The following is a 20,971-nucleotide window of genomic DNA, read 5'->3' as shown; positions in this document are numbered from 1 at the left end:
AATGCTACCAAACGCTAACAAGGTGTATATGAACTTCTGACCCACTGGGAATGTGATGAAAGAAATAAAAGCTGAAATAATCATTGTCTCTACGATTATTTTGATGTGTCACTTTCTAAAAATAAAAATAGTGATCCTAACTGACCTAAGACAGGGAATGTTTTCAACAATTAAATGTCAGGAACTGTAGAGCTAAATAACATGTCCCATGACGCCACTGATTGCTTAATAAAAGTAGTTTACTCCTTTCAGTATCAGTATCATTAAAAAATATGTACTTTAAATAAATAAATAAATAAACAAGCAAACAAATAAATAAAGGTATTGATCCCTAACAGGTTAAAACAGGAATTTCATACTGTTTCACACCTATGTTCCATCAATCAACTGAATCAAACAGTATAGACAACTATGCTTTGAATTATTTATAATGGGAAAGAAAAGCAGTTTAGTTAATTTCGTAAACCTCTCAAAGAATGCGAACGGAACTAAATTTGCTGTCAGTTGATACATTTATAATTTGTCCAAGCCAAATGCTGCAACTGCAAATGTCAAGGTAGGTGCAAAATAATTTATAATTTTAACAGTTTATTTTTGTAATAAGGCTGCGAACATGACGAGGCAGCATTGGTGTGACTTAAGTGTTGGCTGAGAGGGTGTCCTTAAGGGTCCTGCTGGTTGTGAAAGTGTGTGTGTTTATGTTTGTGTGTGTGTGTTTGGGGGGGGGGGGGGGGGGGGTTTGGGTGTGCGGGATGGTCTGCAGGCTGCTGAGGCAGCTTGAGCACTTGGCACACTGCAGACAGCATGTCTGTGAACCCAACATGCCTGGACCAAGATCACACACACACACACACACACACACACACACTGGAATTTAGGGTCATAATTCAGTATTAGACATTCTGCATATGCGACCAGAAGTGAACATTAGGAGCATCGCGTACAGCATTAGACACAAACACGCACACGTATAATCCCAACAGGCCGTAGGGAGGTCAAAATGCCGCAGTCTTGTCCTTGATTCCTACTGATTGCCATCTGTGCTTCAGTTGTGGTAATTTTCAATGCAATACCTTGGAATGGAACTGGATCCTGTTTTGACGCCCACACACAGACGATTTATAATGCGACGTGAGAGTAAGTGTATTATCATTATGTAACCTTAAGAAAGTGACACCACATTGAACAAGTGGTACGGTTTGAAATTTGTTACGGTAGGATAACCTAGTCTTAAAATATCACAGTTTCACTATATCATGGTATTAATCTAAGAATTAAATTTAAAGACGCACAGGTTGGTGGTGAAAACTGAAGGAAAGAAAATATTTTTTCCAAAAAAAGGATCAAATTCACACTTTCTTTTCTTTTTTTCCTTGAAAGATCTTTTACACTGTCAGTATTTATCACGTTGTTGTCATAAGCTGAAAGAGACAAAGTGGCTGTGAGGAAAGGCAACATGTTGAGACAAAAAGAAAATAACCATGACACTGTAACAACCCTATGAAGATGAAGATGTTAAGGGCAAAGTATGGACAGAGAAGTGCTTGTGTACATAAAGCATATTCACCAGTATCGCCACCACAAAGTGATATTCGTCTCTTACGTAATCGAGACAGCTTAATGCATGGTGTGTAAAGCAGTTGGTGTGCAGCGCAAATATAACATACCAATATAACGTACCTGGATTTCTCCAAAGCATCACCCATTCTGGAGCGCTGGAGTGTGTTCGGCAGCATTAAATCTACATACTAGTCAAGCCGAAGCCACTTTACTGTGATTGTTTCACTATTATGGTGACTGCTGCCGAGTAAAGACTAATAGGAAGATCGTTTGATCAGCAATAGTTTCTGACAGGACCATGACATGCGGCTCGTGGGGGAAACGCTGAAGCCTGCTATGCTCGTCACTTTGAGTTTGTGTCAAATCAGCGGGAGCTGTGTTTATTGTAATCGCAGTGTTGCCTCACGCAGATGTTTTTCAGACATAAATACTCAACTATTTTGTGGGCTTTGATATTATTTTTAGCATAATGTAAATATTATATTGGATCTCAAATCAAAAACGCTAATGCGGGATGAAAGCTAGTTTTCTGCCTTAGCATTGCTAATAACCTGAGGTTCATTATGAATTATTGTGAGTGTCTGGTTTCCTTAAACCAAAGCCACAATTTTTATCGCCATAGTATCTATTTACAGTTGAATACTTGCAGAGGACGAACTCTTCATGGATGGCTGAGAATTTTTTAATCCAGAATTTTTTATCCTTAGATGTGCTAAGATAGATAATGGTATTGATGAACAAAATATGTTTAATGTATATAACGTATAATAAATCCCATCCATCCATCCATTTTCCCGTGGCCTGGTGACCTCTCTATCTCTAGCCACTTCCTCCAGCTCCTCCACATTGAAACCCAGGTGTTCCCAAGCCAGAAGAGAGATATAATCTCTCCATCTAGTCTTTGGTTTGCCCTGTGGTCTTCTCCCTGTTGTGTATGCTCAAAACTCCTCGCCTGGGAGGCATCCAGGAGGCATCATGGACAGATGATTGACCACCTCAATTGGCTCCTTTCAAAGCAGAGGAGCAGCGACTCTGAGCTCCCGCTGAATGTCAGAGCGTCTCACTCTAAGACTGACCCTGACCACCTTATGAAGGAAGCTCATTTACGCCACATGTATCCGCAACCTCATCCTTTGGGTCATTACCCAGAGCTTGTGAACATAGGTGCAGGTTGGGACGTAGATTGACGAGTAAATCGGTAACTCTCTCTTCACCACGACAGACCGGTACAATGTCCGCATGACTGCTGATGCCTCACCGATTCGTCTATCAATAATTCCACTCAACCCTCACTCGTGTACATGATCCTGATATACTCCAACTCCTCTGCTTGAGGCAGTCTCTCATTCCCAACCTGAAGGGAAGAACCCACCTTTTTCCGGCTGAGAACCATGGCCTCAGATTTGGAGGTGCTGACCTTCATCCCAGCCACTTCACACTCTGCTACAAACTGCCCTAGATCACGTTGGAGGTCACTTCTCGATGAAGCCAACAGGACCACAAGATGTGATCACCAACGGACCCCCTCTGCCCCTCATTATAAATGTTAATAAATGTTTTGATATAGTATACATTGTCTTTCCGGACAGCCAATCAGAGGGGCAGCTACCGTTTCAGCATCAACCACAAATTATTACTTGAGCTTAGAGTAAGAACACAAAAATGGCAACTGAAAATTCAGTTTCAAGTAAGTCTACTGAACCTCTGCGGTATTGTGCACAGTTGTCGAATTGATCTTTGTTGCTTAGCAAAAGTGACCCAGTTTTGGGGAAGAGAACAGGAACGCCTTCCCTATTAGCTGTTAGGGTTGTAAAGTCCTCATGAAATGACTGGAAAACCATGATATAATGCTGTATGTTGAAGTATTTCCTCTCTGAAAAATCTCTGATAGACAGTGTGTTGTGCTTGATTTACACAACAGTAGCCGATAGTGTTTGAGATACGCTCACTTTGCAGAATCGAAAAAGCTCAGTGAACTAGCTAAATATGGAGAACTGTGAAAACTGGCTGTTTTTCAACTATGGAGGATTTCTCACTCTCACCCACGCCTGTCAACTTGAACAAGGATGATATCCTAGACGACAAGATGCCATGTGTTTTGGGAGTTTGGTCATACACGTTTGAGCTGAGGTCAGTCGTGAGCGGCGTTGATGGCGATGGAGAGTCATAGAGTCATCACCAGGAGGCATCTGAGGCTTCGGAGTGGTCGATAAAATGATATTACTTACAGTCTGAGGTAGCAAGATGTAGCAAAAATGCCTGTCGTATAACCGTGTAAACCCCCACCCTCTTAGAAATGAATAAATACCAACATTTATTCTCAACCAAGGGATGTCTTTGTATCATATTGGTGTCCAAAACACAAATGGACAGATAAAAACAAACTCCGAAGGGCAGGTTTACCAATTTTGATTTCAAGGTTACTTTAAAGACTCAAATCCTTTTCACCAGTCAGTAGGAAAGCCAGGCATTACTCTTCCCTTAGCTGTCCTCCTTTCCTCATGACTCATGAGTGTTAGACAGCAGGCCCCCACAGTGGGAAGCGCACAGTCCAAGCCCAGGCCTCCTCCATGTGTCTTCGTGTGTGCGTGTGTGCCATTTCTCTGCATGCAGATCGCCGGGTGCATAATTCGTGGTTCCTTGCCAGTCATTTCCGGTCTGTGTTCTAGATATGAACAGAAAAAAAAATCTGTCTACCGCAATTTTTATTTTGTGTTATTTACTTATGTCCTTATCCATTAATATACAGTAGAGACAAAATGACTAAATCAAAATCAGTACACAGTCATGAAATGATGTTTGGCATTTTGTGAAACAGTTTCATAATGGTAAAATGAGTCTGTCTCTGTATCATTAAAAAAAATCTAAATCAGGTCATCGTTCAAAATGGCTGCCAGTACAGTTTTTAGCTGTACATTGTCCTTGTCGAGTCAAGTACACTTGTCATACCTCTCATCACAGACAAGTGGAAATGGAGTTCGCCAGAATCATGGTGTTGGATTTTACATGAAACAATGTAAGAGACTGTGTTTATTGCATGTATTGTCTTTACACTGATAGTAGACCATTCAATAAAATAAAACCAGGAATGAAATTTTTTACATTTATTACTCAATGACACCACACATTTTAGCCATTTTTAGTTGCATTTAATGTAAGTAACTTACATTATAGCAGCTCTAAATGGTTTTTAGAAAGTCTCAGAGTTTCTTGTGTTGGAAACCTTAATGATTGTTACAATGTGCTAACACCTGAGACTTCTTTCAAAAATGAATGAATTCAATTTGTTAAACAAACATCTCTTAAAAATGGTTTTTCTTTGTTAAACAACAACAAATAGATTACTTAAATATTTTATTATTAGCCTTAAATGAAGTAAATTGTCTTCCATAGACCCAGAGTATGAGCTATTGCTATAGAAACGATAATACATAATAATGGCCACATTAATATAAACCTCTCATTTGAATGACACCTTCTGTTATAGAAAATTAATCAGCAACTTCAGACCAATCAGATTTGAGAATTTAACAGCACTGTGGTATACTTTATTACCATTTAAGATGTGATGGTCTATGGTGTTATGATTAGTCTCTATAGGCTCCTGTAGTTGTTGTATGTAATGTAATTAAAATGGAGGTGAGATTTCCATTTTATATATATAAAAGTAAATGTTAAATATCATGTAATTTTTTATTTTTTTTTTGCGTAGATTATCTTGAAAAGGGATCTCCCATTTTCACAAACACTTGGCAATGATCATTAGATTTACCTCATTTGGCTGATGCCTTTATCCAAAGAAGTGATTGAGCAGACGCAGGATAAAGGTCTTGTCCAAAGGTCCAACAATTGCAGATTGGTGGGATTTAAACTCATGGCCATCTGATCTATAACCCAATGCCTTAACCACTGGGCTACCATTGCCCTTTACTTGTTAGCATTGTAGCTCCTGTGCAAAACTAAAGAATCTAAATTTGAACACTAAGTATGTCTATATTTAAGGTAACTGGAGAATTCTAATTTAAGAATTACATAATAATAGAGGGCAGCCATTTCTGTAACGAGAATAAATGAATAGTTACAATAGATGCACAAAATATACTGCTACATTCTACACTCTGGTTCCTAATAGAGAAAACCAAATCATAATGTGCATGAAGGGGAAGTCTTTAAAGGCATCAGGATTCATAAACTGCATCACCATGCTCTTGCATAGTAATTTTCTCTTCTGATTGCTCTTATGTAAAATTCTATTCCTGTGGGGTGGGGGAAAAGCCCCCATTTGATGCTCGGTTTCTTAATTTGTTCCTCAGTGTGAGGCTGATGATAGCTTGTCATCAAGCCAGTAACCTAACTGGTATTTATAGGCCAGCCTGCCATTTAAAGTGCAAATTCCTAGAGATCCATATGCAGAGTATTACGCGGCCGAAAGAACTGCATGCCTAAACTAAGTCCTTTAAAGCCGGATTTATAGTTTTGACCAGAAGGCTTTCCAAACAGCTTGCAGAAGCATGGAAGGGTTCTGATGCACTCGGATGATTTGATAAGGGCTGTTGAAGCTTTTGACACATGAAGTGCGCCATGTTACAGATGAATTATAAGAACTTTGGTTACATTTATAGTCTAACCATAACACTCAGATTGTTACATCTTTTACATAAACAAAACTTGCGTCAGTGTCGGGCGTTGTGTGTTTGCTTAGTGCCTGTGCAATTTGGGGTGATTCTACCTAAAGGTGCGAAACACAGGATGGCGTCTAAGGAAATTCATTTACCACCCACACTGTCAGTCACTTACAGAACTGCAATATGTAAATGAATATGACCGAAGGGCAGGTATTTAAAATGTAAAAACCCACTTGACAAGTCTTAATAATTAGAAAGTTTATTGGAATTATGCCCTAGTATGTGAAATTAAGGTGAAAGACCTATCACCATGGTAACGCTTTAGTTTTAATATTTGTAATACCAGTGCCAAGAACATTTAAACTCTCCATGAAATGGCATCTGAGTTGTGAACCTGCTTCCTTCTGAAACAAGTAGTCAGAGAGACCACTTCAAGATATGCCACATGCCTGCTAAATCTAAATACACCTGACAATAAGTTAGTGAGCTAGCTAAACATAGAGAACGAGGTTAATGAGAGCCTTTTATGTACACTTACTGATAGAGAAGAAACAACTGATCAATCTGAAGAAGCGACACATTCTAGCCTCAAGTTGGTAAAGCACCTCTAAAAATGACCTTGTACAAATTCCTTACTTTTCAAATGTAATAAATTCCAACTATATGTTTCTCTACCACGCGATGTTTGGAAAAGGGAATAGTGTACAGGAGGATGCACAGCCAAAAAAAACGCACCAACAAACCATGTTTACGGCTACCAAGCTACTATTTCAGCTAACACGTTGCTACTGTAGAGCAAGACCCGCCTCTGGGGGCGGGACAGACGTATATGATTCTAGAGATCTTTTAATTGGATAATAAAGGTGTGACTAGATTTGAAACATCCAAAAATAAATAAATAAATAATAATTGTCCCCGAAGTGAACATTAAGATGAGAATATCTCCAAAACTATTGCCATATTGGTTACTATACCACTAAGGGCCAGATACAGAAAACTCTGAAATGCTTATCACCTTCTTTTGATCAGTATTGCAGATGACATGCATTTTTTTTTCAGTTGCTTTGTAAAATTACTTGCAAAATGATTCTTTGAAGATCACCCACAAATTTTCCTGCTAACTGCACACGCATTTCCTTAGATTGCACAATTAGCACTCTTCACAGATGTTCCTTCATCATCACAAGTAATAAAAATGGTCAAATAGTGCATGTTAAGATATTAATATTAAAAGAAATTCAATTGCTATCAGTATAAAATGTACAAAATCTCTCTTACTGAATGTGATCCAAATATTTTGTAATAATTTGCAGACACACTACTTCAAACCTAGTTTGTAATACCTTCTCTCTCCTCTCAGTTGTTATATTCACCTTTTGCCAGTTTGCTTGGTGAATTTTGGCTTATTCTTTATGACCTGTTTGTTGAAACATCTTTAGATCAAGTCTGGAGAGCGAGCGAGTCATGACTGGTTTTGACTTCTTTCCAGTGTTGGATTTTTATGGATAAGTGGTAAAATAGAGGTAGATTTCTACACTCATATAGGATTTGGGATTGCAAAGTTCCTTATATTTATATCGTCAGTCATTTAGCAGAAGCTTTCCTGAGTTAATTATAAAAAAAAGTGCAAACAGCAGATCCTTGGAGAATGTGTATGGATTCCAGCCTAGAGACTATAAATATACATGTATCAACTTTTGGCTCATGTGAGTACAGTGGTAGCTCAGTGGTTAGGGTTGTGTACTTATTATTGGGATACTGATTCATATGATACTACAATATTAAAATAAAAATGCATAACTATGACTTAAAAGAAAAAATATGTATATAGTAGATAATGATATAGCCTAAAATAGGTGGAGAGCAAATGGAATAACATTGCAGTGGTGGACAAACAAGTAGCCCGGTGGACAGGTAGGTTCAACAACCAGATAAGGAACAAAACCATACTCTTTATTGAGTTTCACAAAACACAAACACTTAAACTGACACAAAATTCGAAGCAAACCATTATGTCAACACCAACTCTCTTGCTTACTACATGTAAAATGTTGACGGAAAATGAAGACGCTACCCAGATACAAATAATATCTATGATGTGAAGACAGAGCACGACATCTCATAGCCAAATGACTTGCCGAATTTTTTTTGCGAGCAACTTTGTTGGACAAGGAAAATAATCATATACTTGATTGTTGTCCTTAGTCTGTTTGAATGCACTTAACTAGCTACCACTCTTTAACCTTGTCAATTCCTGGCATCCAAAACATTAGGGAGCTCATTGGAGTGTTTACTTGCTAGCTAATGAATTTATCATTTGTTCACTCCTGTGACATTGTGGGACACATTTACAAAAGTCAAATACATTTCATTGGTAACGGACACACAAAACGCTCCACTTTTCTTTCCAAAGCGCGCCGCATTCAACAAAGTGCAAAAAAGATCATTTGTTTGATGGTTGTTCATGGTGTGGTTTGCAAAGGTGACTGAGGTGTTAAGTGATGTAATTTAGGTCTGTTACAGACACACAATCAGCTACACTTTGCTGTTTGTCACAGTAGGTTTTTTTGCATGAATTTTTTTTGTATGCCTCGAATTAGTACACAGTGATTCGAGCTAACCAACTTCCCGACTTAGATCACAACCTCCATGATTACTAATTCAAAAGCATCAAGGGAAGCTATTAGGTCAATTACATTTAGAGCACTAGGGATAATGTGCTAAAAATTCTTAGCCACTGCCTGAACCGAAGCTCTAGATTCTATAACCTAGATCTGAAGTACAGACTGTAGATTTAATCATTATTTCCTAAACTGTCACATTTAGGAACATTTTTATATTAAGAGACTCTAATACTTGTGTAGGAATACATACACTATAGTGTAACACCTCCTTCCAAGCTGGTAGAATCAAATAAAAGAATTTAGTTGTAAAATTAATAGATTGGGGTTTAAACTAGTTTATAATTTGAAAGCACTTACATACTAACCACACAGGAACTGCCCAGTTATAAACAGTTAAATGTAATTTACTGTATACCACAGATAAAGATGTTTCATGAGCAGTTATTAGTATTACTTGTACCATATTTACTGTATTTGTGTTGTATCTGTTGATTTTCTTTTTTTGCTGATCTCAGACCTGAGCCCTTATTCATCCAGTCGGACAGAATTATTCATAATAATTGTGATAAAAGTGTTCTTAGGAACAAAATTACTCACAATTCGATTTATTGAACGTTTGCATGTTTAACACACATACAAGCTGATTAATACAAAAGGTTGCATGTTTTTTTTTTAATGAACAGCTGTTTGTGCAGTTTAGTGTGTTTGCATTAATGAATAAGCAGATTGGGGCATTTTTACATGAAAAAATACAGAGCAGAGATTTATAAAATTTGATATTATATATATATATATATAATATACACACACACACACACACTCATGTGAAAAAATCAGTACACCCCATTGGACAAGCAAACCTTTGATCATCTTTGAAACAGTGCCTATTAATAAAGTTGATATACTTGAACAAAAACGAAAAAAAAATTAAGATGAGCTTTTTCAATCATTTATTCAACAAAAATATCAATAGATATTTGGAAAAAGTAAGTACACCCTTGGCCTCAGAGGCTAATATTGCATCCTTTAGCAGAAATAACTTCTTGTAGGCGTTTTGCATAATTGTCCACCATGCAATATTCTTATAGATGCAAGATGTTTGAGGGTTTTCTTGCATGTACTGCCTGTTTCAAATCACCCCACAAATCCGGGCTTTGGCTGGGCCATTCCATAACCCTCCATTTCTTCTTTTTGAGCCATTCCATGGTGGATTTGCTAGTTTGCTTAAGATCATCATCCTGTTGAAAGGTCCACTTTCGGTTCAACTTTCGGACAGATGGCCTCACAATATCTTCAAGCACTCTTTGATATGATGCAGAATTCATAGTTGAGTCAGTGAATGCAAGCTGTCCAGTCCTTGAGGCAGCGATTCAACCCCAAACCATAACATTTCCACCACCATGCTTCACAGTTGGTATGAGGTGCTTCTCCTGAAACGCTGTCTTTGGTCTGTGCCAAACATGTCTGCTGATACTCTGGCCAAACAACTCTATCTTTGATTCGTCTGTCCAGAGCACATTATGCCAAAGACCTGGTCTTTGCCGATATGCTCATTGGCAAACTGTGGTCTTGCAAAGGCTTTTTCCTGGCACGCCTCTCATGCAACTCAAATTTGTGCAATCTCTTTCTGATTGTAGAAGCATGCACTTTCCCACCATCAATTCCAAGACTTATTAGCAGATCCTGTGATGAAGTTATAGGGTTCTTGGAAACTTGTTTTTGCATCAGATGGTCTGCACTTGGGCTGAATTTGCTGAGACGGCCATTCCTGGACAAATTGGCAGTCGTTTGAAATCTGTGCCATTTGTAGATTATTTTCCTTACATTGGAATGATGTATTTCAAATAATTTGCAGATCTTTTTAAACCCCTTGCCAGACTGACAGGCATCCACAACCTTTTTTTCTGAAGGACTTACAGACCTCTTTAGATCTTGGCATGATGACACCACATACCTCAGTAGCAAAGGGAACACCAGACACTAGATATGAGAAGGGTATAAATAAGACAGATTCCACCTGCACTTCCTAAAGAGGTTCTAATCACTGGCACCCAGTCTCGAACACCTGATTCTAATCTTATGGATTTTAAGGTATAATCAATGTAGAGGTCTACTTACTTTTTCCATGTGACTGATCTGTTTTTTGTTCACTTAAATTGTGAAAATTACTACAAAATATCAATTTTATGTGTCATTTGATAAGTGTATCAACTTTATTAATAGGCACTGCTCCAAAGAAGATCAAATGTTTGCTTGTCCAAGTATGTCAAAAAAGTCAATAATTTCCATGGGGTGTACTTATTTTTTTCACATGACTGTATATATTATGTTATTTATAAAACCTGAAAGTCACTTGGGAACAGTGATCGCATGTGCAAATTTTTACATCTGTAGAGCATGTATTAAATTTGCGAAAGTCCGTTTCCAACAAAATTATACTATTCTGAGATGGTTTATCAAGATTATGCCTCTGTATTCTAAAGTGCTGGCAATATATTCCGTGCAAAATTGGTTTCATAATTGATATTTACCACATGTTTGTACCACTGACACCAAAAGCTTTTGAATAGTGAGTGTGTGGAGGTTTTCATTCACTATACCCTAAGAATAGAGCATACACTTTTATTTTGCATTCGAGAGCGGGTTCATTTGTTCACTAATCGTAGGGTTGGCGGTTCGATTCCCGGCCCACATGACTCCACATATCGAAGCGTCCTTGGGCAAGACACTGAACCCCAAGTTGCTCCCGATGACAAGTTAGTGCCTTGTATTGCAGCTCTGCTACCATTGGTGCGTCTGTGAATGGCTGAATGAGACACGGTATAAAACGCTTTGGATAAAAGCGCTATATAAGTGCAGACCATTTATATAGTTTAAATATTTAGACATCGCATGTGCAGGTATACATGTGTGTGTGGCTTGGTTTCGTGTAAGTCATACATGTTCAGGAGTTTCTTAGCAATCAAGAACAAACAGCACATGCAAAAACTTAATGTACATAATGTGAAATTTACACAAATATTCTTTGTAAATTATCCATAAAGCCCACTTTCTTGCCACTAATCCCATTGTACAGGCAAATTAGCAGACATTAGGCTGGAGTTACAAAAAAAAAGTATTATTGCTACTCAACACAGTTTCTCTGTTACTTGGGGAGGCCAAACCATGGCAAATGGAACAGACTCATAACCAGCTTTCATCCTCTGAGGAAAAAATATTATTTTTATATTGAGATATGAATATATCAATATCAATTCATACCGGTCTTTAAATATCCATTGCCTCCTAAGGGCATTGTGTGCTAACCTTTCCAGTAATATCAGTTCTGCCATTTCCACCACCTTGGCTTATGGCTCCCATCTGCACAGACTAGCACATGCTCCTTTTAAACCCCAGCATTTCATCTTAATTGAACAACTAGCCTTATTTATCTTAAAATGGATTTGGTTTGACTTGCTCTCTTTTTTATGTAACATTTCCTTAATGCTGTTTAGGCCTATAGGAAACGACGGAATTTAAATATATTTTATTTGTGTGTGTGTGAGTGTGTGTGTGTGTGTGTGTGTGTGTGTGTGTGTGTTTGTAAGAAATATGCAATTTGAATTTGACAGAGTAATCTGTATATAAAACTGCAGCAATTTAAAAGCTTTGCAAATGAGAAGATTCACAGGCATTCAGTTGAAGTTTACATGTGTTAGTCTCCATGTGCGTGAGTTTACGCACACTATCAAGAGCAGGAGTAGGATATGAAAGTCTTTTTCAGAATTTCTGGGTTTTTCACGCATACCACATTTGTTTATGTGCACACTCGTATGAAGAATCTACGCATAAATCCGTTCATGTCCAGCTTGATAAATGAGCCCCATTTATTTGGGACCTTAGTAAATCCTATCCTCAGCGTTAAATTATAAAAGTCCTTAGGCTTCATTTCAGGCATGAGTTCATTTATTTACATTTATGAATGAAATATCTTCCATGTTTTATGGCACTCTTCTGATCTATTTAGAAGGGTTGTGCCAACGTTCGCCAGTTAACACCGCCAACTAAGAGTATCCTTGGAGATGTTTTTTACTTGTGTTGTGTACTATTTTAAATAAAATGTTTTTAAAAATGAAAAAAAAAAATTGTTTTAAATAACAATTTAGTCTTATTCTTGTCCTATGATTGTATTTGAAATATTGGATATTACAGTACAAGTGTTCTCTTGTTTTCAATTCACATATTCTTAAGATTTTTTTTGGTTTATTACTTTCTTCCAAGTAATAGGGAAGTAAATGTGTGAATAGTATGAGGTGCTGTAAGTTCTAGATTGTCACCACCACATCGTTGTCCTCCCCCTTTTTTTAATTTTATTTTTATTTATTTATTTTTTTTAAAAAAACCTTTTTAAGTCATCTGAAACATCTTTTTTACTGAAATATACATGCTCTGTGTTATTTTTTTGTCTCCGGTTATTTTGCCATCTAACTCGCTAGGAATCGTGATAATTTTATATTTAGACTAATTTTACTTTCAGAATTTTCTAGCAGTTCTAATCGATTTCCTGCTCTGAGAGACTTGATTATGCATCCAGTTCTACATTCTGTCTTGTATCGTTTAATAGCAGGCTTTCGGTAGGGCAAGCTGATCGAATATCAGTGTGCATATGAGCCTGCAGCACAGAACAGGAGCTGCTTATGTCACTGGAAGATTTAGAGGAAGAAACATGTCACACCAGTACAGCTGGTTTAAAAAAAGAACCTCAGGGGGCTTGTGCAGGACGCAGATTATAAATTATGAATGCTGTTTTATTTTTTCAACTGCCCAAAATATTCATCCTCCCATCATCCGTGTGCCTAATTAATGATCAGAACCGGATGTTTTTGTACACAAACCTGCCTATAACAAGTGTAACTAGATTGTTCTAGCAATAACCAGGCACATTAAACAAGCCTTAAGCAAAGTGATCAGTGTAAAAAGTGGTAATAATGTGACAAACTAGTGAATAACTGGTGTTATATGCTTTTCTCTTATTCTTAGATTCAGTGGGGTGCAAAAGTTTGTAACCCCCATTGTTTTTGAATGGGATGTGCACGTCTATTTAACCATTTTTTTTCTTCCAATTTTGAAAATAAACAAAAGCAAGAAGTCAGAAAAAGTTTTCCCATGACCCTGTCGCTCTCTAGGCATGATTAAAAATAAAAACAGTGTCTGACATCTGGCAGGGTTAGAACAGATGTGTCAAGATTAAAAAGCAGATTGGACAAGCAATCAGACCGATTTAGGACAAATGTGTCAGTAAGAAAATGGGACAAATATTACGAAAAGGTCCAAATGTTGCACGGAGAGTACAGAAGAGCTTTGAGCAGGGCTCTGAACCGGCTTGTGGAAAGAAAATGTAAACCTTCAACTAGTGTTATTTTGCTAGGAACATAAAAGTAGGCTAACCAGGTGTTGCTCACTAGCATATTATTTATCTTACTTTCATACTGACAAATGCTTTTAGATCATCAAAACACGTTTTTTTAAAAATCATTGGCCACTCAAAAGAGGTCATTATTATTTAACAGTCTGTACAGGATTGTGATGGTTTTTTTTTTTGGTTTTTTTTATGTTTGCAGCAAAAATAATGCTTGATTTTGCTGTGCTTTTGTTTTTTCTTTTTTCAAAATTTGGGATGCTACTTGTGGAGTTTCTTTTGTGCAGAAAACTACTTGAATTGGCGAAATTGGAAGTGCCCAAAATTGTTTTGCAGGGCCTTTCGTGGTGATGTTAAATGCGACTTTTTAGCTGTACTCATGTTCAACACGTGTGAATTGAAGAGGGCTTTGGCTGAATGCGCATTGTGATGCCATCACATGACGCATCTTGGCCCAAATCTGTGTAAAATCGGCAGTAATTTCAAACAAAATAGGTTTTTCATTCGTTTCTGTGATGGCAAAATCCTGGAGGGACTGCTTCAACAGTGTAGTGAGGACTTGTGAGTGAGGACTTTGTAAAGATAATATTTGTTGAATAGCTGACATGCCCCGTGGATGAGCCGCCACAGGTTTCATATTAGGAATGTAAAAATGCTGCTTCTGATCGGCGCGAACCAAGCTGTTTTCAATTCCATTTCTGAGCCTTGGATGGATTTCAGTTTTAAAGGACTGTTGTTAAAGAATACTTCATTCATTTAACTCATTCTGAGACAAACTACTGAAATGACATCATTTTGAGTTTTTCACCATCAATATCTTAACACAATATCTTAAACCATTTCCCTTCACAACTCAGTATAATAAAATCACACTCACTAGACGCAGTGTAGGTACAACCAGTAGACACAGAGTTCAGCGATGTTTTCCCACACTTTCTCAGTGGTTTTCTCGCTCTGCCGTTATACCACAACAGCCTCTATGCCTCTTTGATTGTCTTGCTGGCTTTGCTGGTTTCTGTTGTGTGATAAGATACATCACTGAAGCTTAGCTATAATGTTGGACTGAACAACACTAACGTGGATAACAATGCACGCTGGTTCTGCTGAGGTCACACAAACTCACATCATGACAGTACCTTGCGTTCATTGCTAGGCATATTAGCATCATTTTGTAGGTGGATTTAACAGATTACTTTTTTTGTGTCTCAGGTCTGTAAGTTCTGTATCGTAAATGTACTGAAGGATGAGAATAGGTCATAATCATCACGTTACTTGTGACTTGTCATTATTTGTTAATCCAGATTTTTAAAATTATTATTATATTTGAAAAAAAACAAAACCTTTGAATGGCATTTACAGCAACACAGAAGTGTTTTTTTGTGTGTGGGTGGTCTCGTGGTCTGACTGTGAACTCTCTTGAAATGATACCAAATGTTTTTTTTTTTGTTCAAATTTCATGTCTCCCCTATGATAAATAAGCTATGATTTAAACTGATTTAACTCCTAACAGTCTCAGAACTTGTCTTCAAGCATACATGTGCTAATTCATAGTAATTGCTGAATAATATGGGTTTTTGTTTTTTTCTGTGTCACAGATCACCAGAAGCTTGAACGTGAAGCTCGCATTTGTCGTCTTCTCAAGCACCCCAACATCGGTGAGTATTGTCCTGTAATCACTTACCCTGACGCAATCGTCAGTAGGAATGAGTGTGTCATAGGAAAGAATGCACTCAGTTTTAGCATGAAGGAAGCAGAAAATTGCGCACTCACGTGCACTTTTAGCAGGCGAGATAACAAAGTGGGCTTCATAGTGTTCCCTAAGATTAAACTTTGCTTTTATTTATGCAGTAAGGAAAGCGCGTTATCAGCGATGGCTGTGAAAGACCGCAGGCTTAACACTCTTCTTTCTTTTCTCCTCTCCAGTCCGACTCCATGACAGTATATCAGAAGAAGGCTTCCACTACCTCCTGTTTGACTTGTGAGTGCATGTTCGTAATGCGGAGCGTCATTAAAAATGCCTGCGCCGCCATATGTCCCTTTCTCTGCTCTCTGTGTTCACCGTGCGCTTAATGGCTCCTACACGTTGGTTCTCTACTCACCCACCAGCGAACCCCTCCCCTCCTTTCTCTTCCCCACCATCCTCAGCTTTCCCTGGCTGTCTCCTATTCTGAAGAGCTAGTTTCCATGGAAACAGAGCCGGGCTGCCCGGCTGAAGAGAAATCCTGCAGCAGGGGCTTTCCCCCCTGAAGCCCCAGGATGACTCTTGTAGAGGATTCCCCCATCTATCCTTCTCTCTCATACGTTCATACCAACATATGAAAATATTAGTCCCATGTATAAAAAAAAGTTGCACTTCCAATGCATGGCAGCGATGCTTAAATGCACACGCACAGGCTATTAATGATACGTAATTAGTTTTATTAGTAATCCTTTTCTTGCTCTTTCCTACAGGGTCACCGGTGGCGAGTTGTTTGAAGACATTGTAGCGCGAGAATATTACAGCGAAGCTGACGCCAGGTAAACTGTTTCCAGCGTTTCTGCCTCCTCTCTCTCTCTGCACACGTTTTTTTTTTCTTTTCTGCGCCATCTTCCCTTTCACTCCTCCCAGATCCAAGCCCGTGTTCTGTTCTTCTCATTCCTCATCACAGCGTTTCTCTGGCTAAAGGGCGCATGCATAACTTTGTATACTAATATCGAAGAATTATTCAGGTTAGTGTAGCTCGTTAGGCATTTTGAAGCAGTATTTTGACTCATGAATAGCTCATAAATTTACAGCCATTCTCTCATAAAAGCCAGCGTGGGCGGCCAAGTTGTGTCAGTGTCTCATAGCTCATAGCGTGCGCACACACAGTAGATATCGGCTTCTGCAGGTCCCTGTGTACCCCCCTTCTGTTTTTTTCCATCTTTTTCCCCACCTTTGTTTTCAGAGTCTCTATTCTCTTCTCAGCTACATACACACGCGCACACACACATGCACGCACATGCACACACGCACACACAAACACACTGCAGTCCCCTTCAGGAGAGGGACTCTAATCAATTTGACTGTGTGGGTGTATTGCGGGGGGGGCGTAAGACACGCTGTGAGAAAGAGGAGAAGGAGAGATGCCTGGGAGGAGGAGAGACTAGTCAGTATGATAAACTGAAAATCGTATTTTATGAAATACTAATCATTTTTTTTTGGTGGATTTTTTTCCCCACTATTTTCTCCCTAATTTGATTTTGCCAAATCCCACTCACTAGTTTACACGACAGCTACGTACAAACAGAGAGTGGGGCAAACTTCTGAGACACATGAAGCAAGCCAAGCGCATCACACTCTGACGAATGCGCTATCTGCCCGCTTCTGCATAAATGAGCTCACAGCCACCTAGGATTGGCTAGTGTTGCTGTGATTGACAGGGGATTGAGAGTAATGCTGAAAAGTTCCTTCCCAAACATTTGTCATTGTCGGGGTTCGAACTTGCATCCTCCCAACGGCAGGACGAACGCTTTTGTGTTGGTCCACTCAGAAGCATATCATGTAAACCCCCCCACATTATCTTGCCCCCTAGTTTTCATTCCACTGCAGAGACTGTTGTGGGATTATACTGTATCCTCGTCTCCTAGTCCACGCTGCCGTGCTTTAGAGTCCCCTGGCCCATCTTCGCCTTCCTTAGAGAGGCATGAAAGTAGGCCTCTAATTAACACAGATAATTAGTGTGCCAGCTCTGACTCAAGCCCCCGCCACATGTCCAGTACCGTCAGCTCAGTCCACGCACATACTCGCACGCACGCATCCACCATTATGCACACACACGTTCCATTCACCCCATTTATTCCACGTAGATACTGCTCAACAATGCCGCCACAATAGATCTAGATTTCAAGCGTCGGTGCTGTTATTTGGAGTCCTCTCACCTGAACAGATAAGAGCCCTACAAATGAGAATAAGAGGGAGTGTCATTAAGCTGTGCGTCTGTCTGTATGGCAACATTGTTTGCGACTTGTAAAAAGCGTGCCTCGAACGGATCCGCCTCCATCCTGATTTGTTCCAGAGATCAAAATCTAATCTGATAACACCAAGCAGAATGCCATGTTTTTTCTTGAGAAAGTAGACACACACAGCATGAAAGACACCCTCACTCCACTTAGTTCTTCCATGACTTAATGTTTTAGGTGTTGGATTATCTCTTTATGTTTTATACCGTTTAAAGTTGCAGTCTGTACTGTCTAAATATGCATCCTGGCCTATAATATAGTCTATTATTTCCATGATACTGATTTGCAATATAGCTATGCACAAGATCTGGCTAGCCTCTTCATTTTCACCTTCTGAGTATATTTTTCTGGCCCAGAAAACAATCTCCACCCTTATCCAAAACGGAGTGGATGGAATCAGTGAAAGAAGAAAGGAGAATGATGGGTTTTTGCAATTGCCAGCTCTAAAAATGGCAAGCTGGCACTTTTCTTTTCTTTTTTTTTTTGTCACTGTGCTCTGTAGCCTATGTTATAATCTCTTCTTCCACGCCAGTATCTCTACCCGTCACCATTACTAACCCTGTCCCCTTCACTTCTTCTCTAGCAGCCTCATCTTATCTCCACCTTTTTTCTCTGTCCTTCCCTCTCTTGTCTTGTCTTTGCAGTCACTGTATCCATCAGATTCTAGACAGTGTCAATCACATTCACCAACATGACATAGTGCACAGGGACCTGAAGGTCAGTATAGCGAGTGCACTGGCCATCGCATGAGACTCGTAATGCCTGCCGCATTGACCTGTTTGTGTGTCTGTCTGCCTGTCTATCTAACCTGTATGGATGATGGATTTATTTTCTGCATTCGATGCACTGGGACAACTGACTACTTCCTCTAGCTTCCTCAAGGCATCTTGTTTTCAAGCCTAAAAAGCAAAGTCTCGCCTTTTCTCTCTTTCTTTCCCACATGGAAAAGTTCAACTTATCACTCGCATTCATTTAGTTTGTAATTTGTCAGAACACTCAATAGGAGATGTGTTTGCAGTTAGAGTATTTTGTGATGGCTATTTATCTGAAATTGTTCATACACTCAGGCATAGCCACTGTGCGTGCGTGCGTGCGTGCGTGTGCGTGCGTGCGTGTGTGTGTGTGTGTGCTGGATTTGACGGCATGTCCGGTCTCTAGGAAGCGAAAAGGCACTAGTAAGACCATGCTGTCCACTCGCTCACTAGAAGGACATCTGATAGGACATTTGGCATTGCTGCCAGGGCAAAGGGAAGCCCAATCTGTCTGTCCTTACTGTTTTGGAATTCAGAGGCTCTTGCTGTGCCACATGAGTGTGTCATGTACAGACTGTGTGATGTTAGCTTAGGATTCACACTATCCCACTGCCTATCACACAGATCTCTATCTATCTCTCCAATATGTTGTATAGGTTATTTAATAAATGTTGTTTGGGAACATTCACGTTAAAGGAAATGTCCAAACTGAAATACATTAGGTCTCTTTATATTGAAATATTTGTGATCTGCTTAGGGATTCTGGTGCTAATTTATTGGTTAATGCTGTATGATTTTGTTATTCCTGTGAGAATGTAATGTGGATTTTGCCTTTAATACCACTTTTGCTGAATACAAATTAATATAGTTAATATAATGTAATACAAATTTTGCTGAAATACCAGTTTAGTAAACTATTATTGATATAATGGCACCTTCCTTATTCTATAAATAACCTTTGCTGTAGTTGTTTCTGTATTTTATATCATATATACAGAAAACAGTCCTCACATTGTTGCTTGCTACAGTGCCTTGAATAAGCATTTAAACTCTTCGATCAAGGAGGCCAAAGATTATGCTCAATATGATGCTACCACCAGCATGTTTCACTATGGTATTGGTGTTCTCAGGGTGATGAGTACTGTTGGGCTTCTGTCAAATGCAGCCCAAAAAGTTTATTTTTGGTCTCAATGGACCAGAGAATCCCCCCCCCCCCCCCCCCCCCCCAATTATTCATTGTCTCTGAATGGGATTTCATATGGCTCCCTTCGTGAAGTGTCGGGGCAATGGTTGTCTCCCATCTGAACTGTGAATCTCTTCAGCTCCTTCAGAGTTACCCTTGGCCCATTGGTTGCTTCTGTAACTAATGCAGTCTTTACCGAGTTTCTGTGAGAGATTCAATTTCTCATATTCAGTTTGGGATATTCTTTTGTAACTGAACTTTGCCTGATACATTTCCAGAAGTCCCTGCACCCCCACCCCCCCTTCCCCCCTTCACCCCTTCACTCCCAAACAGGTATAAGCTATTTTGTGCTGGTTCATGACTTGCAATCCCAATTAAATTCATTCTAGCTCCTGGATGGACCACTAAAAAATATGGAAAAGTTCAAGGGGTGCTGGATACTTATGCAAAGCATAAGTTTATTAACACGACCACTAAAATGAAAGTTTTTAAAAAAATCCAAGGACCAGATTATGCCCTTCTCAATCACTGATCATTTTGTCAAGCACCTTTATCTGAATTAAGGATTTCCAGTAGTGAGACTCTTCAGCAGTAATGGACATAACATTATTGATGTCTCCGTTAGTATTACTAGTTGTTGCTATGGCAACAGTGAGGAAACTTAAGGAGAAAGAACTCATCGCTCTCAGAACTTAACAACCCCATAGAGTGAATGCTTGAATATTTGAATATCTGCTGGTTTCACCTCCTACACCTCCAGGAACACTTTACACATCCTGTTTCTCTCTGCAAGCACCAGAATATTTATTTGTCAAGTACAAGATGTACCAGGAATTTGGTGTCAGCCA

The 20,971-nt window shown here is 39.0% G+C and overlaps 1 protein-coding gene across 42 annotated transcripts in view; it reads left to right on the top strand.

Annotated features, from left to right (window-relative positions):
- LOC108277079 (calcium/calmodulin-dependent protein kinase type II subunit beta) overlaps positions 1-20,971 on the top strand; it is a 72,859-nt gene that overhangs the window by 4,913 nt on the left and 46,975 nt on the right. For 24 of the 42 annotated variants that reach the window (XM_053686718.1, XM_053686739.1, XM_053686729.1 and 21 more), the window contains exons 3-6: positions 15,803-15,862; positions 16,131-16,185; positions 16,659-16,724; positions 18,833-18,905. In XM_053686718.1, the coding sequence (XP_053542693.1) occupies positions 15,803-15,862; positions 16,131-16,185; positions 16,659-16,724; positions 18,833-18,905 (254 nt within the window). The remainder of the gene's footprint in view (positions 1-15,802; positions 15,863-16,130; positions 16,186-16,658; positions 16,725-18,832; positions 18,906-20,971) is intronic. The other 18 variants (XM_047161015.2, XM_017489421.3, XM_047161007.2 and 15 more) reach the window with 1 other exon arrangement.

The sequence above is a fragment of the Ictalurus punctatus genome, chromosome 16 (assembly GCF_001660625.3).
Source record: "Ictalurus punctatus breed USDA103 chromosome 16, Coco_2.0, whole genome shotgun sequence".
NCBI lineage: Eukaryota > Metazoa > Chordata > Actinopteri > Siluriformes > Ictaluridae > Ictalurus > Ictalurus punctatus.
This window is presented reverse-complemented; position numbering and strand designations above follow the sequence as displayed.